This window comes from Vigna unguiculata, chromosome 8, assembly GCF_037176805.1.
Source record: "Vigna unguiculata cultivar grain cowpea cultivar isolate G323 ecotype 2 chromosome 8, ASM3717680v1, whole genome shotgun sequence".
Lineage (NCBI taxonomy): Eukaryota > Viridiplantae > Streptophyta > Magnoliopsida > Fabales > Fabaceae > Vigna > Vigna unguiculata.
The window spans coordinates 2,981,745-3,007,115 of record NC_140799.1 but is presented as its reverse complement, the minus strand read 5'-3'; the positions used below and the strand labels follow the sequence as shown (position 1 = coordinate 3,007,115).

The window sequence follows — 25,371 nt, the reverse complement described above, 5'->3', positions numbered from 1 at the left end:
TTTTAATTTGTTATAAAATTGTTTTAAAATTTTAGATTTGAATTTATAAAATTGTTATTTTTAAGTCATCTCTAAAAAATTGTTGATATTTAATGTTATACAAATATTTCGAATATAAATTTATAAATTTATAAATTTATAATTTTAAAATAAAATTTAAATAAAGTTTAATATAAAATATAATTTTAAATAAATTTAATATTATTTAAAATATGTAATAGAAATATCACTTGTAATAAAAATATCATCATAACATCTATATAAAAATTAAATTTGGAGCACATGAAATTGAAAAATTTTAAAAATATTTGGGACTGAAATCAAATCAAATTAACAAATACGAGGACTAAATTGAAATTCATATAATAATTTGACATGTTAACTATATTAGATTGACACGTGACACACTACAAGTGACACAGTGGTATAACTATTTTTTAAAAAAAATTAAAAAAAAATAAAAAAAACAAAAAAAAAAACGAGGAGTTGATACGTGACACTTACTTAATGGTGTTAATTTCATACTAACAGGAATGACCTAATTTTTATTGATTTATACAAATGTGGACTTAATTGAGACTAATAAAGATACGAAGATCAAATTGAGATTTTGGTAAAAAACGAATTAACGGATTATTTTAACCTCTTCTATATAAACTTATCTTCAATATTTCTTTTAAGGATTTTTACTTTTTGCATCTTCACAATTTCTCTGTGCACCCAATTTCAAAATTATAATTTTGTCTTCCAGGAAGTGACTCCTCTGAACTATGTATTTTGAAAACTTTCCGAAATAAGTTTTTTCAAAATTTTGGGAACAAAACTTCGGAATTAAATTTTTTTAAATGATATTTTTAGAACACGATTTACGAAACCGAATTTTTGAAATATATTAAATATATTTTAAAATATTTGTTTTAAATGGGACTTTTGGAAAAACTTTCCAAACTCATAAAATTTCTTCCGGTACGCGTGTTTTTAATATACCCGGACATAAAATATATTCTAAGATTTTTTTTTTCAGAAGATATGAAATATGTTTTAAAAAAATTCAAAATTGCTTTTCTTCTTCTTTTTGCAGTAATGATGCTTTGAGACAATGATAAAATTTGTAATAATAATTGTGTGGTGTAATAGTGAAACAAGTGTCATCTAAAGCGATTTGCAGCCCAATCAATTTAAACCAAATAAACAAACTCATAAACTTAAGAATCAACTGTTTCATAAAATAATAATTACATTTACAATAATAAAACCATACCAAACATAAAAATAAAAAGCATAATTTACTAAACACATATAACTGTATTGTACTTTATGTATCACATCCTTACACATAAAATTAAAATCAATTTTATTAATACAACTTAAATTTAAAAAATGTCTATTAAGTTTTTAATTTATTTTAAAAAAAATTATAATGACGCATAAGAGGACTAAATTAAAAAAAAATTGCAGGTTATCTAAAAAAATGTTGGATGATAACAACACAAAATTATTAGATAATTCAGAGAACATATCCATTTGACACTTTGAACATGATTTAGCTTCTTTCATTTTTTTTAGAAATTTATCCATAAATTCAATAAAAAAATGCACCATTTTAAGGTTTTGAGCCACGCAAGGTACTTTTTATGAAAACAAAAATCAATTTTGTTTTATATTTTTACATAAACACGTGATGATAATGAATTACTGATGATGTAAAAAAGGAAGAGATAGGTAATTAAGATATTTTGAGAGGTAATAGTTGAAAATCTGTAGAAATTTAATTTTGTGTTTGAAAAATACTTTTTTTTGGAAAATATTTAAAAATTTGATTTTTATGGTAAATTTTTAAAAATAATTTTGTAACTGTTCTTAATAAATTATTGTTCATTTGCCTATTTTGGTAGCCAACTTTTTTGCATTTGAGGATTATTGTGTTCCTAACATCTCGCTCACTCATTCAGTTGAGGAAGAACACTTTGTGGTTTTTGTTGTTATAAATTGTAATAATCCAAAGATTGTTCGAGAAAAGACCAGAAAAGGGAAAGATGGTGGTGCTGTCGTCGGAGGAGGATGAATTCGACGAGGAGCCCGGCGAGGTCATCGAATCGGCGCCGCCGCAGAAGGTGGGGGAAGAGAGGCAACTCAGAGGTTTCAAGAAGAAGCTTCTCAGACACGGACACGGTTGGGAGACCCCTAACTTCAACGACGTCGTAACAGGTTAGTCACCACCACCGGCCACCGTGGCTCTATTTTTTTACATTCTATCGATATAAATTAGTTATCAATGCAGTTCACCGTGTTGGAGGAACATTGGTCGACGGAACGGCGTTGGGTTCTTCCACTAGAGACACGGATCAACCCTTGACGTTTACTCTCGGCAATGGTGACGTTCCTGGGTTGGACCGTGGGATTACGAGTATGAAGAAAGGGGAGGTGGCATTGTTCACGTTACCTGCAGATGGTGAAGGTGATGTTTGGCGTGATTCCGACTCTGTTGTGCAGTTTGAGGTCGAACTCCTTTCGTGGATGAGGGTGGTGTATGTATGCAAAGATGGTGGAGTTATCAAGAAAATTGTGGAGAAGGGGAGTGGGAACGACCGCCCTTCTGATCTCGATGAAGTGCTTGGTAGTATTCTACCACTACCTTGTTGTGCCTGTTTATGCTTCTTTCTTTTTCCTTGCATCAATTGAACATATCACTAAGTAGAGAGTTGTATGTTAGAATGTGATTTTCACAGCCACCGAGTATGTCGATCAACTGAGACACAGTTAGTTTAATTAGTGGTCTGGAGATTAGGTTTGAGTTTGTAACTGTGGTTTAAATATTTCAAGGAGAGTTATTTGGCTCTTGGTTGTGGTGTTATGATTTTTTATTGTGGAGGATACCAAAAAGAATAATCTAACTTCCATATTTTGTTGGTGTACAGATTTTTAACTATATTAACTTAGTAATAATGGGCTTAGATAAGTGGATATTTCGAAAAGGTAGTATTCTTATGGCATGTGGTGATCCATGATCAGATGGCAGTGTTAACAATCTTTACAATAGGGCATTTTAATTAAGTTCCTATAGTTGCACATTTTGATGTTTTTTGTAGCCGTATTGCTCTGGGCATGCAGTGAAAATTTTGTCAGCTAATTAGTTTGTGTTGGATATTTTGCCACTGCAGTGAAGTATCAGGTGGCACTAGTTGATGGCACCGTTGTTGAAGAGACACCTGAAGGAGGAGTTGAGTTTTACGTGAAGGATGGTATGTTGTTCACGTAGCTCTCTCTCTTAGATTTCATGTAATAGGGAGTATAGTTTCATTTTTCATCTCACAGTTTGTTTGACTAATAATGGTGCTGGTTGAAGGTCATCTTTTTCCGATTTTGCCAAAAGTGATCATGACTATGACGAGGGGAGAAAAGGCCGAATTAATTGTCCAACCTCAGTGTATGTTTTTTGCTCCTCTCACCTGCCTAAATTTCCATATTTTGTATTTTCTGGTAATCAGATGAATGGTTTTTTGTATTGGCCTATATTTCCTCATTTTGTTGAGAGTTGGGACACATCAAACTTTGGTCTCAAAATAGGAGCCTGATTTGTGTAACAATCCCTGTAATCCATTGAAATGTTTATGCTTCTCTCCTAGTCAGTTTTAGTTCGCTAGCACTTTGGTTACTTTTACCATAATATTCCTTGTTAAATAGACCAATGTAGGGAACTGCCCACGTCCAACATTTGGCATAATTCTTTATTATAAACTGGGGTTCACCCGTTTAACCTTATTAGTTTTTACTGCTTCTTTCAAGTTCTGTTTGGAATTACGCTTTTATTCATTATCTTGAGGGGTCTTGTAGTTTGATGACTCGGATGATTAATTTTGAATTTATTTTATTTGGTTACTGCAGATGCCTTTGGGGACACGGGAAGAGACTCTGGAAGTGGGCTCTGTCCAATCCCTCCAAATTCAGTACTGCATGCTAATATTGAATTGGTGTCCTTCAAGCCTGTCATAAATGTTACTGGTGACTCCAAGGTGCTTAAAAAGATATTGAAAGAAGGGGAGGGTGCTTTCACAGCCGACGAGTGTGCACATGTTACTGGTAAAAATTAAAAAAAAACAACACACTCAAGCTAAATAAGCTCAACCACCAGGGTTGAGGGGTTATTAATGTAGTTGACTTGAATCAGAACAGATCTAGAACTGTAAGGATATGGATTGTTGTTGTATGATGTGAGAAGAAATTTCAAATCTATGGTCATGGTCAGATTATAATCTATATTATTAGACTCTTGTGTGACTGTAATTTTTCTATTTCCGATTTCATGCATCTCCTTCAATGTTAAAATTATTAACATATATAAGTAGTAAATCATATAATCTATTGTTACTGAATTGTGATTCTAGTTTTAAATTGAAACACGATAATTTACCAAAAATTGTGATGAAAGAATAATTCAGTTCATACACCTTCTATATTAAAATAATGAGTTGTTGTTGGCTAGTTTCCTGTTATTATTCCCAAATCTAGTGTCGCTTGCTGTTATTGGGGACAGGAGTTAATGTTCTTTTTACCGTGTTATTTGCCCATTCAATTTCAAATTTAAAGGAAAGGAAGAAGGCTCAGTTGAATAATTGCTTTTGATGAAATTCCTATTGCAGTCAGCTTCACAGCTATGCTAGAAGATGGCACGGTATTTGAGAAAAGGAGAACTGGTGAAGAACAACCCTTGGAATTCATAACTGATGAGGGTGAGGTTTTTCTTATCCTATTTTAGCTACACTCTTTTGCACGTTGTTTGTTATAATATGAAAATATCTTATCATAAATATCTTATATTATGCTCTAGGGTTAGTTTCTTAATTTCCTCATCATTTCTTAAGATTGACTATCATCTTTCCTTATGTATTCATGATTTGTTCCCTAATAAGTTAATATTATGAGTAATATACACAAGGGTTAGTGATCAAATTTTAATGAAAATATCAAACTCATCAAGAAAATGTAAGACGATCTCAATCAGTATTGATTCTTGTGTCCTATAACTAAATCACCATAATTTCAACACATACATTTTCCCCCTTGCTTGGGGATGAACTGAGGATTTTTAGAATTATGACATCAAGGAGGTGATGATAATAGTGTTTTTATTTTGTTGTCTGTAGAACAAGTGATTGCTGGTCTAGATCGAGCTGTGGCTACTATGAAGAAGGGTGAGAGGGCCATTATTTCCATACATCCTGAGTATGCATTTGGAAATGTTGAAGTGAGACGAGATCTTGCTATTGTTCCACCAGGCTCAAATGTAGTCTATGACGTTGAGATGATGGATTTTATCAAGGTAATTAGAAAAAAATCTTCCCCTTGTCAATTTGAAAATGTGAAGAACTTTGTTTTTTCGATAACTATGATGGAAACTTGTATCATTTACCGAAGAGTGGAGAAAACCAAAATGAGTTGCAGTATGATTTGGTTTTTCTTGCTTTGTATAGTTTGTTCGTTAGATACATGTCTTTATGTTTTCTGTGCAGCATTGCTTTCAATACTTCTAACTTTTATCTGATTTAAAGGAAAAAGCACCATGGGAATTGAATAGTAAGGAGAAAATTGAGGTGGCTGGGAGGAAGAAAGAAGAAGGAAATGTACTATTTAAAGGTGGCAATTACCTCCGAGCAGAGAAGAAGTATGAACAGGTAAATCCTTGACTTGTGTTGGTTTTGGGTTTTAAGTTTTATTAAAGATTCCTTTAGTCTGGGACATCTGCCCAATCCATGATACCTTGTTCTCTCTCAGGCAGTTGATTTTCTTAGTGACGATGGATCCTTTGGGTTCGGTGAGCAAAAGCAAGCTGACGCACTGAGAGTGTCATGCTGGTTGAATGGTGCAGCTTGTAGCCTTAAACTTAATGACTTTAGTGGAGCAATCAAACTATGTTCGCAGGTAACAGTCAATAAAGTCATGCATAAGATTTGAACCAGCAATTCTATAAACAGATTGGCTAATTGGAGAGAATAATAACTATGGGTGGGAGAAGTGATAACAAATTGGGATGTAAAGGAATTAAGAATAGTTCTCATCAGGTTCATGATCTGCTTTTTTTTGAATTATATGTTGAGTTTCTTGAAGTATCTGGCTGGTAGGGAGAGAGAAACTATTTCATTCATTGCAAAAAACTGTGAATTGATGGATATTGGAGAAACAGAAATGGAATTTTTCTGTAATTAGGCTTGGTTTTTTAGGGTGTAGCTTCTGCTTAAGTTCCATTCTTCCTGCTGAATTCTTGCTTTCACCTCCTTCTCCCTCTTTTCTTTTAACACTTTAACAGGCTTTCACATTTGTCACTCTTCTTTCCATTACTGTTACATGTCTGGACAATTAAATGTAAAGCCCTGTTTGCATCCCCTTTTTCCTTGTCTCTTGCTCACTCTGGGTCAATAATACACCATAATACGGCTGCTCACCCACACTCCAGTATTACCAGGGTATCTGTATGACTTTATCTATCAATTATATTCTGCTAAATTGTTTCATCTGCTGACGGTGCATAAATGGTTGGTAATGTACTTGTGGAAGGGTCCTTTAACACTTGTGCTGAGGTTTGAGATTTTTCGTGACATATTTTAACAAATATTTTATTATTTTTTTCTGCTAAAGTCACTTTCAATTAAGAGAAGAATCACACTATGTCTTTTCCAATTTCTATATGTAACACAGTATGGGCTTAGAAAATTGTTACATTACCATGTAAAAGTACTGACAAACTTATAGAACAGCCAAAAAGCTAACTAACATACTCCGGTGTCATTAAGCTTCTCACTATCTGAAAATATGGGAGAGGGTAATTGTACACAATGCTTGCAAATATGCAAAGATGTTATTTCCATATTTGAATCCTTGACCAATCGGTCACTAAGGCACAAGAACTTTACCATTCCCTCTGAAGTTATAAAACAGTTAAGAAGTGAAAAAATTCAATATATATTGGAAGCTTATTGTATGCTGATGCTAGAGAGCGCTAACTAGGAAAGGAAGGTTTTGTATCATCTCATCATTCAACATCTAAGATGTAGGCCTAGGTTATAAGAGTAGCTATCACATTGAATTGCTTACTCTTTTCTCAGGTGCTTGATGTTGAATTTTGCAACGTGAAAGCTTTCTACAGACGAGCACAAGCATATATAGAAACTGGAGACTTCCTATTAGCAGATTTAGACATCAAGAAAGCTCTTGTGGCGGACCCACAAAACAGGTACTTAAATAAAGGGGTTGATTCTCCTGAAGAGAGCTTACTGCTAGATTAAAAATGCGTGTGCTCATTACAGAAACATTTTTTTTTTTTTTTTCATTTTTCAGGGAGGTAAAGATAATTCAAAAGAAATTGAAGCAACTTCAAGCTGACAAAGACAAAAAAGATGCGAAGCTATACGGAAACATGTTTGCGGGTAAAACAAAGGACTCGTCTATGGCTATAAAGGTAAATATTGTTTAGACTTAACGACGACTCATTTCTGCATGTGTATTTGAATTGAGGAATTCTCGTCTTAAAGTCCCGCATACCTATTCTTTTTGGAGAAAATATGGTAGATGTAGGGTTGGTTGAATGAATTAATAGACACTCTTCAGAAAAAAAGAAAAAAAGCTAAAAAAATATGAGAGATAAAATAGTCTAATTTAAGCATGAATTTCATGTAAGGACCTATGGTGATAAGAATATCATAACAGGTTGGACTTATGCTCACTCTTTTCTATTTGATTAAAATTAAAACGTGATTTTGAGACAGTTGAAGGTCCCAATTCCTGCTGTGTGGATCTAGAGTCAGATTGTATGTGTATGGACTAGTGGATTTTTCATCAATGGTCGAAGCTTAACTAGAAGAGGATCTATTTTAGCTCCCTAGGCTCACATTTAATATTGTGGACATTTCTTTGTATCTAATGATTGCTTGGGAATCTATGAAGCTATCGTCGGTGCTACCGAAACATTCAATTTCCTAGTTTGGCTTGATGCATCGGATAAAGAAAGATTTCAACAATTTATATGTTGTCACTGTAGGATTTGTTTATTATTTCTTTCCTTTTTCATTTTGTAGTTCTTAATCTTTGTGGCTTGTTATTATTATATAAACACTCAATGTTCTTGCTTCCACATAAATTTTATTTGTAAATGAAACTCTTACTCTTCGGAAACAGAGACCGAAGGTTGAGAAAGACGATAGGGAAAACGAAGATGGAGCAAGAATGGAAGAGGACACAGTTGCTGATAGCGCAGTGATTTAACAGTTAGTTTGTTGTTGTTGAACCTGTATAGATTATAGTGCAAAGCTTCCATTAGCAAAAATTCGTTGTAGAAGATGGAACTTGCAAATTTAATTCGAACGGTAATCTACATGCTCGAATAGAATACATTAATTTTTACCATCATTTATACCAATTCCAATTAGCATCCAAATCTTGTTTATTTGTTGAAGCATTTATTCTTTATATATCATTAGTTGGCTAACTAAAGAAGGGTCATTATTGGTGGTAACATCACTTTGGTTGGCATAGAATAGCAGAAGACAGTGTTTTTCCTTTGCATGGTTTAACTCTGACAATTGCAGTAATAGGTTGAGTTAGATAGAATCCGTGTCTAATTTGATTACAAAATTATTTAAATTAAAGATAAGAGAAAAATGAAGGAACAATATAAATTAGAAGTAGATTTTATTTTATTTCATTCAATCTACAAGAAAATCATTCAAATATTAAAAGAAAAGTAACATTACAATATACTGGCAGCTTCCTCAAATTGGTGTTGGGGAATATATATTATTATTCATCATGTCTAATTTGGGTACTAAGCATTATGGAAAATATTGAGATTTCAAAATATTTAAAATGTTCGGAATTTTAATTACTTTCAACTATTTTTTTCTTATCTTTAGTAATTTTTTTCTAAAGAAAGAAATTCATTTGAAATTTTTTTTAAAACTCTTATAGTGTGTCTGCTCTATTATTTTAGCTTATTTATTTAAAAAAGTAAGGTGAATCCAACACTTACTGTAAATGTTCTTAAAAAATGATTTTTTTCTTTGAACAAAACTCGAAATACGGTAGACTTTAAAGAAAACTATATTTGCAAAGAATTAAAATATATTTAAGCATACAATAATTAGATAGGGAAAAAATTAATGTTCAGAAAAAAATATTAAATTAATAAACATATTATTAATTTAAAGACTAAAATATTATAAATGTGAAATTTTACAGCATTAAAATATTAATCATTTAATTAATATTTATTTAGAGTTTTTTTTTTTCCTTCCAAGAACATGATTTTCAAATGTTTTAAAATTTCTCTTCAAACTAATCTAACTCCGCAAGGAGGCCAAGTAGAATATAATCAAAGATTTCTTCTTCAAATATCAAACATGCACATTATCCGAACAATCGACATATTAAATTTAAATGTTAAGTGTCAAAATTATTACATATATTATGTAATATTAATTGTTATAAATATCTATATTTATATATAAAGATTTTTTTATTTGTGTTCATATTTATTTTTCAATTTTATCATCTAAATAAAATTATTTTAAATTAAAATAAATATTTCATCAATTACAATCTTTAAGTGACTGTTTTTTTAAATTTAACAATTTTTTATTTAATCATTTTTAATTAAAAAATTACCTGTAAAATAAATAAAAATTATTTACAAACCTATTTATAAAAATTATTTATATTTATTTTATAAGTATAACATAATAACAATAATAACAATAATAATAATTTTATTATTTTTTATTATAAAAAAATGAAAGAAAAAAAACGGGCGCATGTATTTTCTTATCGTCTAAGATAAAACAAACTTGGAAGACACAAACATGTACTACTATTACAAATAATCTAATAATTATTTTATCTTATCATTTCATTGCCATCAAACAACTTATTAATAAGTTTTAATAAGTTATCATTGTTATGAATTAATGGTCGTCCATTGATTTATACAATTACTCATATGATTGATAATCATATTATTCATTACTCTTTATGATGTAATATTTTGTATTTACTATTTGATTTTATATCCTTTCTGGGTTACCATATTGTACCTATAAATAGGACTCGTCCTATCAGTAATGAGACACACATAAAAACAGAAGTTGCTCCCTACTCTCTCATTCTCTATTCTTCCTCTCCTTTGTCTCTCTTATTACCTTTATTTTATAACACGTTATCAGCACGAGGGTTATCCAACTGAGCGTGAAGGCATATTTTTTTTTTTCTCCCTAAGAACAACGCTCTATATTCCTTAACCGAGGTTCTTTCTAATCTTTTTCTCATTCACAAACTTTATCTCATTTTCTTTTTTTTGTGTAATGATAATTGTTTGATTTATTTTTCTCTGTCATATTATTATTATTATTATTATTATTTGATTTTAATAATTTCATACATGAAATTTGATTATATTAATATTTTATGTGCTAGTTTTAAACACGCGAAACGTTGCAAAATTCTCTGTCATAATATTTTTATTATGACGATGATTATTATTAATATTATTATTTTGATGATGATGATTATTATTAATATTATTATTTTATGTGTTAGTTTTAAACACGCGAAACGTTGCAAAATTTGGATTTGTGACCCTTGATATTGTAAGGAAGAATTCCTTATATTGGATTTTAAATGTTGAAATATATTTAGATGCAATGGATATTGGGATACCATTAAATAAAGAAATAAAGCAACTAATTTGCTCATAACAAAAATATTGTGAAAAGAGACTTCACAAATATTGTGAATTTATTTCATGCCTATGCATGGCTGGCTGGACAAAGCAATAAAGCTTTTGATGAAAAATCATGAGATCCGCCTAATCTGCTCCATTCCCAGAAGTGAATGGAGCAATCAATATTATGAATTGATTTCATGCCTTCTTGTGGCTGAACAAAATAATGAGCTCTTGATGAAAAATCATGAGGCCCGACCAACTGGTTCTGCTCCATTCCCAGAAGTGAATGCAGCAACATCTGATCCATATAATCATGGACGAGGTCAAGACCATAATAATAATCGTGGTCGTAATTTTGGCCGTGGTCGTAGCCATGGTCGTGGTCGTGGTCGTGCTATTAATCATGGTCGTGGACATGGTTATAAAGGAAATTTTCAAAGAGAAACTTCATCAACAGAAGTGGAACAAGAATGCGAAAAAGGAAAAAGAAAGGGGTGAAAATAATGGCAAAAAGGCTGAAAATATATGTTACCGTTGTGGTAGTAAAGGTCATTGGACCCGTGCCTGTTATACACCAAAGCATCTTGTTGAACTCTACCAAGAATCACTTAAAAAGAAGAATGTAGAAACACACTTTGCTTATGAAGATGGTGATTCTGATTATGGTCATATGGATACTACTCATCTTGATATTGGTGATTTCTTTTCTAAACCCGATGGAAGCATTGATCACCTTATTGGTGATGGGAGTGTTAGAAAATAGTTTTATTTTATGATTAATTTTTAAGACAATGTTTTATATTTAATTCATGTTGCTTTTATATGTACAAGTTTTTATGTTTTTATGAATAAAATCCTCTATTTTATTTTTTTTTTTCTTTTTCTCCTCTTACAAAGTAATCTCTAATATTGATATTTATGTTTATATGAAGAATGAATATTGGCATTAACACCAATGATGAGGATCTGTGCCTTGCTGATAGTGCAACAACTCATACAATTCTCAAGAGTAATAAATTTTTCTCTACTTTGGTAATGCGAGAAGTCAATGTTAGTACTATTTCTGGTACTACAAATATAATTGAAGGCTCTGGAAGAGCTACAGTACTTCTGCCAAGAGGTACAAGATTGCATATTAAAAATGCATTTTATTCTCCTAAGTCCAATAGAAACTTATTAAGTTTCAAGGATATTCGTCTAAATGGATATCATATTGAGACAAATAATGAAGGAGATGTTGAATATCTTTATATCACTCAAATTGAGTCAAATAAAAAATGTGTATTGGAGAAATTATCAGCCTTCTCTTATGGCTTGTACTACACATATATTAATGCGATTGAGACGCATGTTATTGTAAGCCAGAAGCTTACAAATAAGAATGAATTTCTTGTTTGGCATGATCGGTTGGGTCATCCTAGATATATCATGATGCGAAAAATAGCTGAAAAACTCATGTGGACATCCACTTAAAAGTCAAAAGCTTCTTCAGTCCAATGATTTCTCATGTACTGCATGTTCGCAGGGAAAATTGATAATAAGACCATCACCAGAAAAAATTAGAAATGAGTCAATCTCATTTTTAGAACGAATACAAGGTGATATTTGTGGTCCAATACACCCACCATGTGGATCATTTAGATATTTCATGGTATTAATTGATGCGTCCACTAGATGGTCACATATTTGTTTACTATCAACTCGAAATCAAGCATTTGCTAAGTTATTAGCACAATTGATCAAGTTAAGAGCCCACTTCCCAGATTATCCAATTAAGAAAATTCGTCTTGATAATGCTGGTGAATTTACATCTCATGCTTTTAATGAGTATTGTATGTCAATTGGAATTGAAGTTGAACATCCAGTAGCACATGTTCATACTCAAAATGGACTTGCAGAATCATTGATAAAACGTCTAAAATTGATTGCACGACCTTTACTTATGAAAGCTAATCTTCCAATGACTACTTGGGGATATGCAATTCTGCATGCTGCAGTATTGATTCGCATCAGACCAACAAGTTATCACAAATACTCTCCTTTACAGTTGGTTTTTGGTCAACAACCAAATATTTCTCATTTAAGAATTTTTGGGTGTGCTGTATATGTCCCAATTTCCCCACCAAAAAGGACTATGATGGGTCCTCAAAGACGTTTGGGAATATATGTTGGATATGATTCTCCATCGATAATAAAATATCTTGAACCATCAACAGGTGACTTATTTACAGCTCGATTTGCTGATAGTCATTTTGATGAATCAATTTTTCCAACGTTAGGGGGAGAAAGAAAGAAACTGGAAAAAGATATTGGTTGGAATGAATTATCATTATCTCATCTTGATCCTCGTACAAAAGAGTGTGAACTAGAAGTTCAACGGATAATTCATTTACAAAAATTGGCCAACCAATTACCAGATGCTTTTACTGACACAAAAAGGGTAACTAAGTCGCATATACCCGCTGCTAATACTCCAATCAGAATTGATATTCCTGTTGGACAATCTAATATAGCAAATGAATCTCAAACACGCCTAAAGCGTGGTAGGCCTTTGGGTTCCAAAGATAAAAATCCTCGTGTGAGAAAAAGGGAAAAAAGGCAAGATGGCCTAATCGAGGGGGTAAAAGTCCCAAAAGATTCTTTTGACATAATCAATGATTCGGTTCCAGAAGAACCTCAGGTACCTGAAATTGTTGAAAATGATGAGATCTCAATAAATTATGTCATGAATCATAAAATATGGAATCGAAATAAAGTCAATATTGACGAGGTTTTTGCATATAATGTAGCAAAGGATGTCATAAGTGACAATGATGATCAAGAACCAATGACAATTGAAGATTGTCGGCAAAGAAATGATTGGCCAAAATGGAAAGATGCAATCCAAGCAGAATTAGATTCGCTTGCTAAACGAAAGGTTTTTGGACCTGTAGTTCGCACACCTGAGGGTGTAAAACCTATTGGGTACAGATGGGTTTTTGTACAAAAACGAAATGAGAATGGTGAAATTGTTAGATACAAAGCACGGTTAGTTGCTCAAGGTTTTTCACAAAGACCTGGCATTGATTTTGAGGAGACATATTCTCCAGTATTGGATGCAACAACATTTAGATATTTAATTAGCCTTGTTGCACAAGAAGGTTTGAATTTGCACCTCATGGATGTTGTTACAGCCTATTTGTATGGCTCTTTGGAAAATGATATTTATATGAAACTCCCTGAAGGATTTAATGTGCCCAACAAAGCAAATTCTAAAAAGGATTATTCAATAAAATTGAATAAGTCCCTTTATGGATTGAAACAATCAGGACGTATGTGGTATAACCGTCTAAGTGAGTACTTATTAAAGGAAGGGTATAAAAATGACCCTATTTGTCCTTGTATTTATATGAAAAGATCCGAGAATGAATTTGCCATAATTGCTGTTTATGTAGATGACATAAACATAGTTGGAACTCCTAATGAGCTCACAAAGGCAATTGATTGTTTAAAGAAAGAATTTGAGATGAAGGATCTTGGAAGGACAAAGTTTTGTTTGGGATTACAAATTGAGTATTTAAACAAAGGTGTTCTTGTACATCAAGAAGCTTATATAACGAAAGTGCTTAAAAAGTTCTATATGGACAAATCACATTCACTATGCACTCCAATGGTGGTGAGGTCATTAGATGTTGATAAAGACCCTTTTAGACCTCAAGAAAAAGATGAAGAACTACTTGGTCCTGAAGTACCATATCTTAGTGCTATAGGAGCACTAATGTATCTTGCTAATTATACTCGACCCGATATAGCATTTGCTGTAAATTTGTTAGCAAGATATAGTTCTTCACCTACAAGAAGACATTGGAATGGAGTAAAACAAATACTCCGTTACCTTAAAGGCACTATGAATATGGGCTTGTTTTACCCAAATGATTCAAAATTAGATCTAATGGGTTATGCAGATGCAGGTTATTTATCAGATCCTCATAATGGTCGATCACAAACAGGATATTTGTTCACATGTGGTGGCACAACGATTTCATGGCGATCTGTGAAACAAACAATAACAGCAACATCGTCAAATCATGCAGAAATTTTAGCATTACATGAGGCAAGTCGTGAATGTGTTTGGTTAAGGTCTATAATTCAACATGTGCGACAAACTTGTGGTTTATCCTTGGGAAAAATGAAACCAACAACGATATATGAAGACAATAGTGCATGCATTGCTCAATTGAAAGAAGGATATATTAAAGGAGACAGAACAAAACATATTCTTCCAAAATTCTTTTTCACTCATGATCTTCAAAGAAATGGTGATGTAGAGATCCAAAAGATTCGCTCATGTGAAAATCTAGCAGATTTATTTACAAAGTCTTTGCCAAGGAGAACTTTTGAGCAATTGGTTCATAGGATTGGACTCCGCCATCTTAATGATGTAAGTTTACATGAGGGGGAGAAATTAGAAGATGCAAAGAACAATATTATATAGAATGATGTACTCTTTTTCCTTCACTAGGTTTTTATCCCAAAGGGTTTTTCCTAGTAAGGTTTTAACGAGGCACATTCTTTTATCAATGGACACCCAAGGGGGAGTGTTATGAATTAATGGTCGTCCATTGATTTATACAATTACTCATATGATTGATAATCATATTATTCATTACTCTTTATGATGTAATATTTTGTATTTACTATTTGATTTTATATCCTTTCTGGGTTACCATATTGTACCTATAAATAGGACTCGTCCTATCAGTAATGAGACACACATAAAAACAGAAGTTGCTCCCTACTCTCTCATTCTCTATTCTTCCTCTCCTTTGTCTCTCTTATTACCTTTATTTTATAACAATCATTACCATTAACCATCTTTTTGATGTACGATCTTATTAGACAAATAATTAGGAAAACCTCTCATAGACCACAAAAATTACTATAGAAAGGTAATTTACTTTTTAAACTATAAGAAATAACTTTTTTCTTAAGTTAATATATTTGACATTTTAAAATAAAAAGATGAAAAAAAAAGTCAGAGAAGCTTGATGGGCCTGAGATACCAAACCCGAAACATATTCGGATCCATTCAATCCAATCCAAGTCCGCGCTTAAACCTCAAAACAAAACCTAACTAATAACTATGGCCGCCTTGGGTTTCTCTTCTACCCTAAACCTCTTTCCCTTTCCCTTTCTCTTTCTCTTCCTCTTCCTCCTCTTCTTCTCTCTCTAAACCACTCTCCAAATTGCGTTGCGCGCCGTTTTGGGGTGAGGCTCCATGGTCGAAACCTACAGGGTAAGGTCCGTCGATTGGAGACCTTCGCCGGTTGTGGCACTAGCCACAACCATCGACGGCGCCCGAGTTGCCGCGGCTCGCCAAGATGGCTCGCTTGAAATCTGGCTGGTTTCTCCCGGCGCCATCGGCTGGCACTGTCAGCTGGTAACCACCTAACTAACTCATAACTTAAGGCGATCCTTTTTTCTCTCGATTCTGTTCTCTGTGAGTGTTTGAGTGAGTTCTGATGCATTGGTTTTGGCAATTGCAGACTATTCACGGAAGCCCTAACGGAAGAGTGACGTCGCTTGTTTGGTGCCCTGGCGGCGTCGACGGAAGCCGTTTGTTTTCGTCCAACGTCGATGGAACGGTTTCTAGGTGGGATCTTTTCAACTTGAAGCAGGAGGTATATCATATAATGGAGTTATCTTATTTGGCAATGATCGAAGCACCAATGTGGACATTTTTACGTGTTTCTTTCTTGCTGTAGAGTGAGGACCAATACTAACTGAAACACCAATTTAGAGACAGTCCTATTCCTCAGAGGGTTAGGTTACGTGTGGTTCTTGGTTGTTTTATTGAATATGTTTTTGGTTTGTTGTGTGGGTAATGTTTAGGGTGTTACGAATGACTGATTTTCTTGTTTTTTTTTTTTGAAAGTTGAATTGTTTGAGTTTATTGTGTGGGTTGACTAATTGTACACGTGGTGCTTGCAGACAGTGCTGAAATCTGAAGTCTCAATCTGGCAAATGGCGATGAAGTTTCCTGTAGATGACAAGGTAAATGATGAGAGTAAGGATGGACGTATGGGGATGGTGACCGAAAATGGGAACGGTTTCCATGATTTTGGTGAACATGAGAGCAGTGATAGTGATGATGATTCTCATTCGCCTGGTCCTCTTGAGCGTTCTTATCGGGAGCTTCCACGCGTGGCGATTGGTTTTAATGATGGAAGATTGAGAATCTATGAAATCTCTGACACTGATGAATTTATTCTTGTAAAATCTTTCCCCCTGGTCACAGGTGAGATTTTCCTCGAGTTATTTGTCGTGTAGCAGTTTTCCAATTTGGTATGTGTGTGCCCATTAAGAGTTTGTTTTTTTTTTTTACGGTTTACAGGACGAGTTTTAAGTGTGACTTGGAGTGCCGATGCTAACTACATATATTCAGGAAGCAGTGATGGGTATGTATTGAATTTATGATTGATAAAAAGATCACTGTGTGCGCTGCTAAAGTTGCTTGAAGCTTAGCATCAATTTGTTTTTGTCCTTTATAGAAGCCAAATTGTATGCTCCATTTTGCAAAAAAAAAAAGACTAGATCTATCTAGCAACATAGTCTACATTTTATTAGTGGTGTCCGAGTGTACCCTTATTTATTTTTCTTGTCTGACTCTTAACAGTTTGATTCGTTGCTGGAATGCTACATTGGGCAATGAAGTCTACAGGATTACAGCTGGACTTGGAGGGTTGGGCAGTGGGCAAGAACTTTGCATATGGTCATTACTGTCTTTAAGGTGATAGCATGCTTTGTTGAATTGTCTTTGAATTTACTAATATGAATACATCTGCAATCCACGTACACGATCTTGTTATAACTTTGATGGTAGATTTCTTCCAATTTGCAAACTCTTGTCGCTCATTAGATAGTCATTTTGTAGGAATGGTACACTTGTCAGTGCGGACAGCAGTGGTAGTGTCCAGTTTTGGGACAGCCAACATGGAACCCTCTTGCAAGCACATTCTTTACATAAGGGACATGTATTTGCTCTGGCTGCAGCTCCTACTCATAATAGGGTGTTTTCAGCTGGTTCTGATGGTCAGGTAACACGTTTTATTAGTTGTCAATTCTTGTGAAACCGTAGTAATTCATCTTCGAAGTTGAAATTGGCTTCTTATGTTCGCTTTTGATGTTATTTGGAAACTTACCTTTGACCTCACGCATTATTTTCTTCACACATGTATACGATATTATTTTCACTGTTGTCTTGTCATTGTTGAGGTCAAATTCAAGTAGTGACCGTATATTTTCCTCAGCATTTTTTATCTTGTCCATTAATATGTGGTGTTGCCACATGGAAGTGTATAAGATGTTTTGTTGTTCTCATTGTCCACACACACAAATGCCAAAATGCAAATAATAGTAGAGTTAAATGGTTTAAATAGTATAATGATAAAGAATAAATGAACAGAAATCAGAAGTTGAACCACTAGAGAGGTAGTTCCATTCCATTTTCTTGTGTAGGATGTTTGGCACTTGAAGTAATGAACTTCTTGCCAAGGATCGAAGATGATTGCTATGACCTTTTTGGGTCAATGTGTAGCTGTGCATTTTCGTCAATACAAGATAACAATGATGTTTTCCAAACACTGATATTTATAGTCATTTGGTTTTTGATATTTAGCATTTAGTGTAATTTTGTCATGTGCACTGCGTGCATTGGATGTGTTCGTGTAGGTTAGATAAGCATGATTTAGTGAGACAGTTGAAAAGGAAGATTAAATATACATGTTAAAATAGTGTACAGCTTTAGCTTGGTCTTGTATTTCTACATTTATTCAAAAGCAAGTCATAGTGTTCTCCATTACTTTACAGGAAAATTATTGTATATAGCTGTTTGGTTATGTGTTACCTATGCTGCATCATCTAAGTATGTGTAACTGTTTCTCGAATTGTTCTTGGTCAAGGTCCATTGTTGGTCATATTTTAGGGTGTCTAATTTATTGAGTTCTGAATTTTGTATTCTCTCAAGAGTAATGTCAGCATATGGTTCTGTTATTCTTTATTCATTAATTTTTGAATCAATTAGTGTTATTCCTTACTTTGTCTGTTACAGGTGTGAAGTATAATAATGTTGGTTTAGTTTATTTGTTTGCAGGTTATTCTTTACAAGCTTTCTGATAGTCAGGCAGCATCAGCTGATGATGTCAACTATTCTTCTATGACGAAGAGATGGATCTATATTCACCATGTAAGGTCTCATACACACGACATCAGGGCCCTTTCTGTTGCTGTACCGATAAGTCCTGAAGGTCTATATTTTTTGTTATTTATCCTTCATATATTTATTAGCTTGTTTGGATGAGCTTTTTAAATTTTTTGTTTTAATGAGAAAAATTGAAATAGTTTTCCAGAAGTTCTTTTGAATACCAAAAACAAGTGTTTTTTGCTGTTGAAAAGTTTATCCAAAGAAGCAGTATCTTTAGTTTTTGTTTATATATTTTCTATTTTCTGTTACTTAGCTGTGCTTTTTTGTGTAGGTGATATTAACCCTGAAATTAACCCAGAGAAGAGGATTAAGAGAAGTCGAGGTGCCAGGAAGCCCACTGATTTTAGTTACCATAAGTGGGCTCATTTGGGCGTTCCCATGCTTATATCAGCAGGGGATGACACAAAACTTTTTGCCTACCCAGTCAAAGAATTCACCCAGTTCCCTCCTCACGACATCTGTCCGGCACCCCAAAGGACACCCATTCAACTAGTGCTCAATTCTATTTTTAATCAATCCAAAATGCTTTTAGTCCAATCATCAAAGCACATAGATGTTCATTTGCTACCGCTTAAAAATGTTTCCACCCCTGGGGGCCTTACAAAGACCGAAATAGTTGCTCGAGTCAAGAGTAAGGCATCTCGAAAGATAATTTGCAGCACCATTTCTAATTCAGGGGCGCTCTTTGCATACTCTGATCATAAAAGGCCTAGTCTTTTGGAACTGAGAAGGTGTGAAGTGGGAAAAATCACATGGAATGTTGATAGAAGGGAGCTTCCTCAGAGATTACCATTTGCCCACTCTATGGTTTTTTCTCACGACTCTTCCAAGTTGATAGTAGCAGGTTGCGACAGAAGGATATATGTAAGCCAGTGACATGCTTCATATCTGTTCATAGTTAATTTTGTGTTTTATGTGGAGTATGGTTGCTTAATATTGGAAGATCTTTTTGCTTGTCAGAATTTCTGAACATGTCCAAAATGTGGTTGTTATTAATATTCTTGCCCCTTCTTTGCTTGACCTCGGTTACTTTTTGCACCTAAACCTGAAGATTGTTGTTAGGGAATGTACTTTGTTTGATATTGCTCTACAGATAGGGTCTGTAGTCTGACCCAACTGTGAATCTGCCACATCCTCCTAGAAAAATCTACAGAAGTTTTTCTTTATTATTTGTGATTTATTGAACACTTTTCATTCTGCCTGCAAATGCATGATCAGTTATTGTATAATGTTATTCTTTGCTATACATTGGTTTTCATAGCATGTAGTTTATCTATTGATTAATTTACTTGTCAGTAATTTCCAAATTGTTTTGTTAAAATATTATGATCTTAAGTTGTAAAGATGTATGTTTTGTTGATACTTTTTGCTTTTGAACAATGCCCTCTTCACTTGCAAATGCATGAGTACTTGTTCTTGTTGTTTGCTATATGGTTTCCTAATATATATTGGTTTGTTCAGTTAACTTCTAAGTTTATTTATTGGTTTGTTTGTCAGTGGTTTCCAAATTGTTTTAATTATTATGATCTTAGGCTGTAAAAATTTGTTTTGTTGAAACATAACGGTTTTAAATGCTGTAGGTTGTGGATGTTGTGAAGTCTGAGTTAGTGCATACTTTTACCCCCCGTCGTGAGTCTCAGGATGAGGATTTGCCTCCAACTGAGCCACCAATAACGAGATTGTTTTCTAGTTCTGATGGGCAATGGTTGGCAGCTGTGAACTGTTTTGGGGATATATATGTATTTAACCTGGAGATACAAAGGTGAGGTTTCTAATTTGCTTAATCTTTCCTTTTTAACTCTGGATACCCATTAATGCAATTGCTGCTTCTCTGGAGATAGCTGGTCATTTTATTTTTGATAAGAAATTTGAAAATAAAATAAACTTTTGGGGAGACACAAATAGTTGTTGGACAATCTTCATAAAGCTTTGATTGGACGTTTGCTACTTTTGCCGTGGTAGTTCTGTAGTATAACGTCTTCTGATTAGGTGTTGTAAAATAGCAAAGGGTGTTATTCTTTCTCCTCTTTTGTCGGGTGTGCTTTTCTTCTGGCATTGATTGCATGAATTATTTGATATTGATATCTTGTTGTAATAAACCTGCTTGTGTTGCAGCCAGCACTGGTTCATTTCAAGATTAGATGGCGCCTCTGTTACAGCTGGTGGATTTCCACCCCAGAATGACAACGTTTTGATAGTTACAACATCATCAAATCAAGTGTATGCACTTGACGTAGAGGCCAAGCAGTTAGGGGAATGGTCAAAACGACATACTTTTGCTCTTCCTAGGAGATATCAGGAATTTCCTGGTGAAGTTATTGGGCTTTCATTCCCTCCAGCAGAAGCTTCATCTTCTCCATCGGCAATATCATCTTCGGTTGTTGTCTACAGCTCCAGGTATATGCCTTTTTCTTTTCATTGTTAATACGAAATTGACAACTTCCATTTGTGGAATTATCAATATTTTTTACATGTTATGAGCGCCCTATTACTTTATTACTCGTGCCCCCTTTGTTTTAGGTATTCTTTAAATTATGTTGTTGTGAAGCTTCATATATATATATATACATACTATATATAGAATTTCGTCCTGTTTAGTAATTCCGTGATATACATAGTTTTTTAGATTTGCTCCTACGTTTGTCTCTGTTTTTCCTGATATCTTCAACAAACAGACAGTAATGTGATATCTATGTCTGTGGGTTTCAGGCACATGATACATGTAAAGTTAACCCTTAAGTCAGTTGGTTTCAGAATTGTGATATTATTAAACCATTCCTGATTCAAATTAGAACTACGAAATATTTTTGTTTTTCTATTTATTTATTTTTGGATCATTTTCTCATGTTTCAAAATTATTCCATGTTCAGGGCAATGTGCTTGATTGACTTTGGTTTGCCTGTGGAGCAAGATGAAGGTGATATGCTTAACACACAAGATTCAAGGGCTGGGAATTTACAATATTTTAGTGTTAAGAAGGGGACTAAGAGGAAGTTTGAAGTTTTACCAATAGATAAGCCTGTTAGGAGGAACTTTCAAGTTCTACCATTAGAGAATCCTGTTTTATTTTTAGCTCATACGTCAAAAAATTCCTTATTTATAGTAGACAAACCATGGTTGCAAGTGGTCAAGAGTTTAGAAGCCCCACCGGTCCACAGACATATATATGGGACATGAGCTTTAAGCAACTTAGAGAATTGTTCTCAGCTTTGAGGGGATATGATGGGGATAAAAGTCCCTTGTTTTTCTTTTTTGTCTCTTCATGGTTGGGAGGATCTAGAATCGTGTATTGTGTTATCATAATCAATTTTGTTCCATTAGTAATAGCTTCAATTTACATTTTTTTATCTACACAATTTCTGTACTTTTACTCTTGATCAATTCCCAGATTAATTTTGGCTGCTTTTATGTATTATAATCTTGACACTTCTCATGCTACATGATTATTATGTAATTAAAATTTCATATAAAAATAGTTTGTTGTATAAACAAGGACTTCATCAATATGTGTAGTAGGGATAGCTTTCATAACAAGATTTCGGGCGATTTAGTTGTAATTATATCCTTTTAATTTGAAAGTTCTTTTCTTTTCCTTGATTTTCTCTGAAGTATTTTGGAAATTGCATAAAGGCTGTTACACATGCCTAGTGTATTGATCGGATGGAGTAAATAAAGAGTAAACTGAAACTATTTTCAGTAAACTCAAGATGAGTTGTGGATAGGATATACTCGTATGACACATGTAATAAAATTAGAAGAATGTATTTAGTTTTACATCTAATAAATATGTTTAAATTTCTCTAGATATTTAATAGTTGTTCTCGTCATTAAAAACTTGCGTAGGAATTGTGTTTGGGAGAATCTTGAAGCAACTTAATTTTTTATATTTAGAGTTTTGTAGTTGGGTGTATAAGTTGGAAAGCTACGCGAGTGTTCCATGGTTGGCATCGAAAGAGTTGGAAGACTGTAATTTCGAATTAGAATGATTAATTAAATAGTAGAGAATAAAGTAAGAATGACAGGTGAAATAATGTGTTTGTCCGTTTCCAAATATCTGAGTTATTTTGTAGTAGATCCATGCAGTTGGTTGGAGTCTGAGGATATAAAAACTACGAATAAAAGATTTTGTTGGATATCGTAGCAAAACAAAAGTTGAATAATTGTACCGAGTGTTATGAATGGATGAGATTTGAAGTGGGATAGTTTTCAGAAGGTGGTGGGGCTGTTCCGAAAATGAAGGTTGGCTTTTGGTTGGATTTGGATACATTGTCCATTTGGGGTGTGAAGTTAAGTTACCTTGCCACATTTACCCACCCAAAGTGGTTGTGAGCTAGGCTGGCACTGGCTGTGGCTCAACTTAATAAAGTGGGTCACTACTCATTACTAGGCCTTTGGATTTGATATATGCTAAGTTCATGGTGGTGAAGTGACTTTTCCTTTTCCTCTGCCTCTCTTCCTACCTAGCTGTGTTCAGTGGTGAATTAGTTAATTCAGTTTTGTTTTGTGTTTATTATTACTGGAGAAAAAGGAAGAACAGTGAATACCATATGAGGAAGAGTTTGTGAATAGTATCAAAAGAACACGACCTGGGAGGTCCCAGAGATGCCTGCCACTAATGACAACAAAAGAAAATGGAGGACACAAACCTTATTCAGTTTCCTATATTCTCTTAGGTTGCTCCCAATACCATAGGCAGCAGTAGCATACGAGCACATTAAAAAAAAAGGGGTAAAATTACAACATAAGAGCTTTTCTTTTTTAAAATATTTTGAAAAAAAAAAGGAGTTCCTTTTGCCTTTGCCAGACATTGAGTAGCTTCTCTCCTTTGACATCCATTCTTCTGGTCTCTCTTTCCACAGCAATGCAGCAACAACAGTGACAAGGGCTACATCAAAGTAAACTCATTTCCCTTCTTCATCAAAACCACCTGATCAGAACACATAACAAAACCCTTGTTAGCATATTTTCCCATCACTCCTCTCTCACTAACAAAACATAATGATCTTCACCTTCTTCCTCTGACCCAAGTTTTCCAGCTAGAGACCTCTCCAAGAAACTGAAGTGCTTCTGGAATTTTGTCTTTTTCTGCACAGATCAATAAATTTAGCTCAACGCAATCAAAATTTTCCATGCAAAGGCCTAATGCTTTTACTTATAACATAACAGAAAAATTTGACAAAATAATCAGCACTAGAACTTGAGTTGTACCTTTATTCTTGTCGCAGATACGCATTGAGAAAAATCCAATGCACTCTCCACTTCTCCATTCCCGGGGAAACTCTCTTGCTTCTGCTCAACAACAAAAGAACCAACTCATTAGCAATTTTTTTTTTTGACTGCTAAGCAGAAACCATTGGCGCATACAGTGAAATTAACCTTGTTACTCTCCACGGGATAGTTGAAAAACGGAGAGCTTGCAGTGTCATCGAGAGGTGAAGACTGTTGACTTCTGCCATATTCTTTGACCTTCTTCTCTTTGGTTGTAGAAGAAAGGCAAGGATACCAATTCTGACAACAGTATTCGTTATCATAATGTGGAGGCCCAGAAGAAGCATCAGACACCATGGACAAATCTTCCTCAGACTCCTCCTCCATTCTTCCTCCCTTTCCTTCATCCTCCACCACCCCACTTCTCCTCTGCAAGTAATTTTCAGAAAGAGAAGATTGGTCCAAATAATGGGTCCAACCGGATTCACTACCACTACTGTATTGTGAAGCAGAAGATATATGATAATCCATTCAACCCTTTTTCTTTCTTCTATACTACAACCAGACACCAAGGTTGGTGTTGTTTTTATAGATGTTCAATCTGTCTGTCTGATACGAAATATGATCAAGTGAAAGATGAAAGATGAAAGATGATATAGTAGTGGTAGAGAACCTAGACTTGTGCTTCTTCTTATGTAGTTCTTCTTCTGAGCAGAAGAAAGAAAAGGAGTAAAAGGAGGATTGATAAAAAAAATAATAAGAAAGAGAGAGGAATTGCCTAAGAATTGTAAACTGGTTCTGTCCTTTTGCACAATCCTTTCGCCTTCTTATTTTATCTTTATGCGAATGAATCAATATTGCCAGTTGGCCTTGTGAACGTGTGTGTACGAGAGTGTCTGGTAGTGAAAGAGTGAGAGAATGTGATAAGGCGAGAGATTATGATTTATGGCACCATTGCATTGCATTGCATTACTTTGCTCCCATCAAAACATAGTGCTGTCCTTTCAGGACAAAAGTTAATCTTAATTTGGCCAAGTCACAACTAATGATACTTTAATGATTAGATTTTTGTTTCTATTAATGGTTACTACCCTCGCAATTTGACTCCACAATAAATGCACTCTGCTCCCTCTCCTTTCTTCTTCCACACCCTCAAATATTGTGCTTGCTTTGCAACAACCAACAAACCACACTTTCTCACTTCATTTATATG

At 34.0% G+C, this 25,371-nt stretch overlaps 3 protein-coding genes across 3 annotated transcripts; 2 read left to right on the top strand and 1 right to left on the bottom strand.

Annotated features, from left to right (window-relative positions):
* Positions 1-1,905: 1,905 nt before the first annotated feature.
* LOC114195661 (peptidyl-prolyl cis-trans isomerase FKBP62-like) lies at positions 1,906-8,428 on the top strand. Its single transcript, XM_028086207.2, has 12 exons — positions 1,906-2,208; positions 2,282-2,617; positions 3,162-3,242; positions 3,347-3,427; positions 3,886-4,080; positions 4,641-4,730; positions 5,145-5,320; positions 5,550-5,672; positions 5,773-5,919; positions 7,101-7,228; positions 7,333-7,453; positions 8,170-8,428. Exons 1-12 carry the CDS (start codon positions 2,037-2,039, stop codon positions 8,254-8,256), a joined length of 1,737 nt encoding a protein of 578 aa, XP_027942008.1. The 5' UTR covers positions 1,906-2,036; the 3' UTR covers positions 8,257-8,428.
* Positions 8,429-15,835: 7,407 nt separating this feature from the next.
* On the top strand, positions 15,836-22,368 carry LOC114194395 (WD repeat-containing protein PCN-like). Its single transcript, XM_028084582.2, has 11 exons — positions 15,836-16,127; positions 16,234-16,368; positions 16,679-16,985; positions 17,082-17,145; positions 17,364-17,477; positions 17,622-17,784; positions 18,840-18,993; positions 19,222-19,814; positions 20,531-20,712; positions 21,066-21,347; positions 21,821-22,368. The coding sequence occupies exons 1-11, from the start codon at positions 15,966-15,968 to the stop codon at positions 22,125-22,127; spliced, it is 2,463 nt and encodes an 820-aa protein (XP_027940383.1). The 5' UTR covers positions 15,836-15,965; the 3' UTR covers positions 22,128-22,368.
* Positions 22,369-23,491: 1,123 nt separating this feature from the next.
* Positions 23,492-25,070, bottom strand: LOC114193792 (protein SOB FIVE-LIKE 5-like). Its single transcript, XM_028083732.2, has 4 exons — positions 24,327-25,070; positions 24,159-24,239; positions 23,960-24,035; positions 23,492-23,877 (listed from the first exon to the last, which is right to left on the bottom strand). Exons 1-4 carry the CDS (start codon positions 24,687-24,689, stop codon positions 23,852-23,854), a joined length of 546 nt encoding a protein of 181 aa, XP_027939533.1. The 5' UTR covers positions 24,690-25,070; the 3' UTR covers positions 23,492-23,851.
* Between the last annotated feature and the right edge of the window lie 301 nt (positions 25,071-25,371).

Excerpts from the sequence above, each read along its gene's own strand:
- LOC114194395 (XM_028084582.2), top strand. The coding sequence starts at position 15,966 with ATGGTCGAAACCTACAGGGTAAGGTCCGTCGATTGGAGACCTTCGCCG. Across the intron at positions 18,994-19,221 it reads TGTACCGATAAGTCCTGAAG|GTGATATTAACCCTGAAATT; the intron begins GTCTATATTTTT and ends TTTTTTGTGTAG. Across the intron at positions 19,815-20,530 it reads GTTGCGACAGAAGGATATAT|GTTGTGGATGTTGTGAAGTC; the intron begins GTAAGCCAGTGA and ends TAAATGCTGTAG.
- LOC114193792 (XM_028083732.2), bottom strand. The coding sequence starts at position 24,689 with ATGGATTATCATATATCTTCTGCTTCACAATACAGTAGTGGTAGTGAA. Across the intron at positions 24,240-24,326 it reads ATCCCGTGGAGAGTAACAAG|AAGCAAGAGAGTTTCCCCGG; the intron begins GTTAATTTCACT and ends GTTGTTGAGCAG. Across the intron at positions 24,036-24,158 it reads TATCTGCGACAAGAATAAAG|AAAAAGACAAAATTCCAGAA; the intron begins GTACAACTCAAG and ends TGATCTGTGCAG.
- LOC114195661 (XM_028086207.2), top strand. The coding sequence starts at position 2,037 with ATGGTGGTGCTGTCGTCGGAGGAGGATGAATTCGACGAGGAGCCCGGC. Across the intron at positions 5,920-7,100 it reads CAATCAAACTATGTTCGCAG|GTGCTTGATGTTGAATTTTG; the intron begins GTAACAGTCAAT and ends CTCTTTTCTCAG. Across the intron at positions 7,229-7,332 it reads GTGGCGGACCCACAAAACAG|GGAGGTAAAGATAATTCAAA; the intron begins GTACTTAAATAA and ends TTCATTTTTCAG.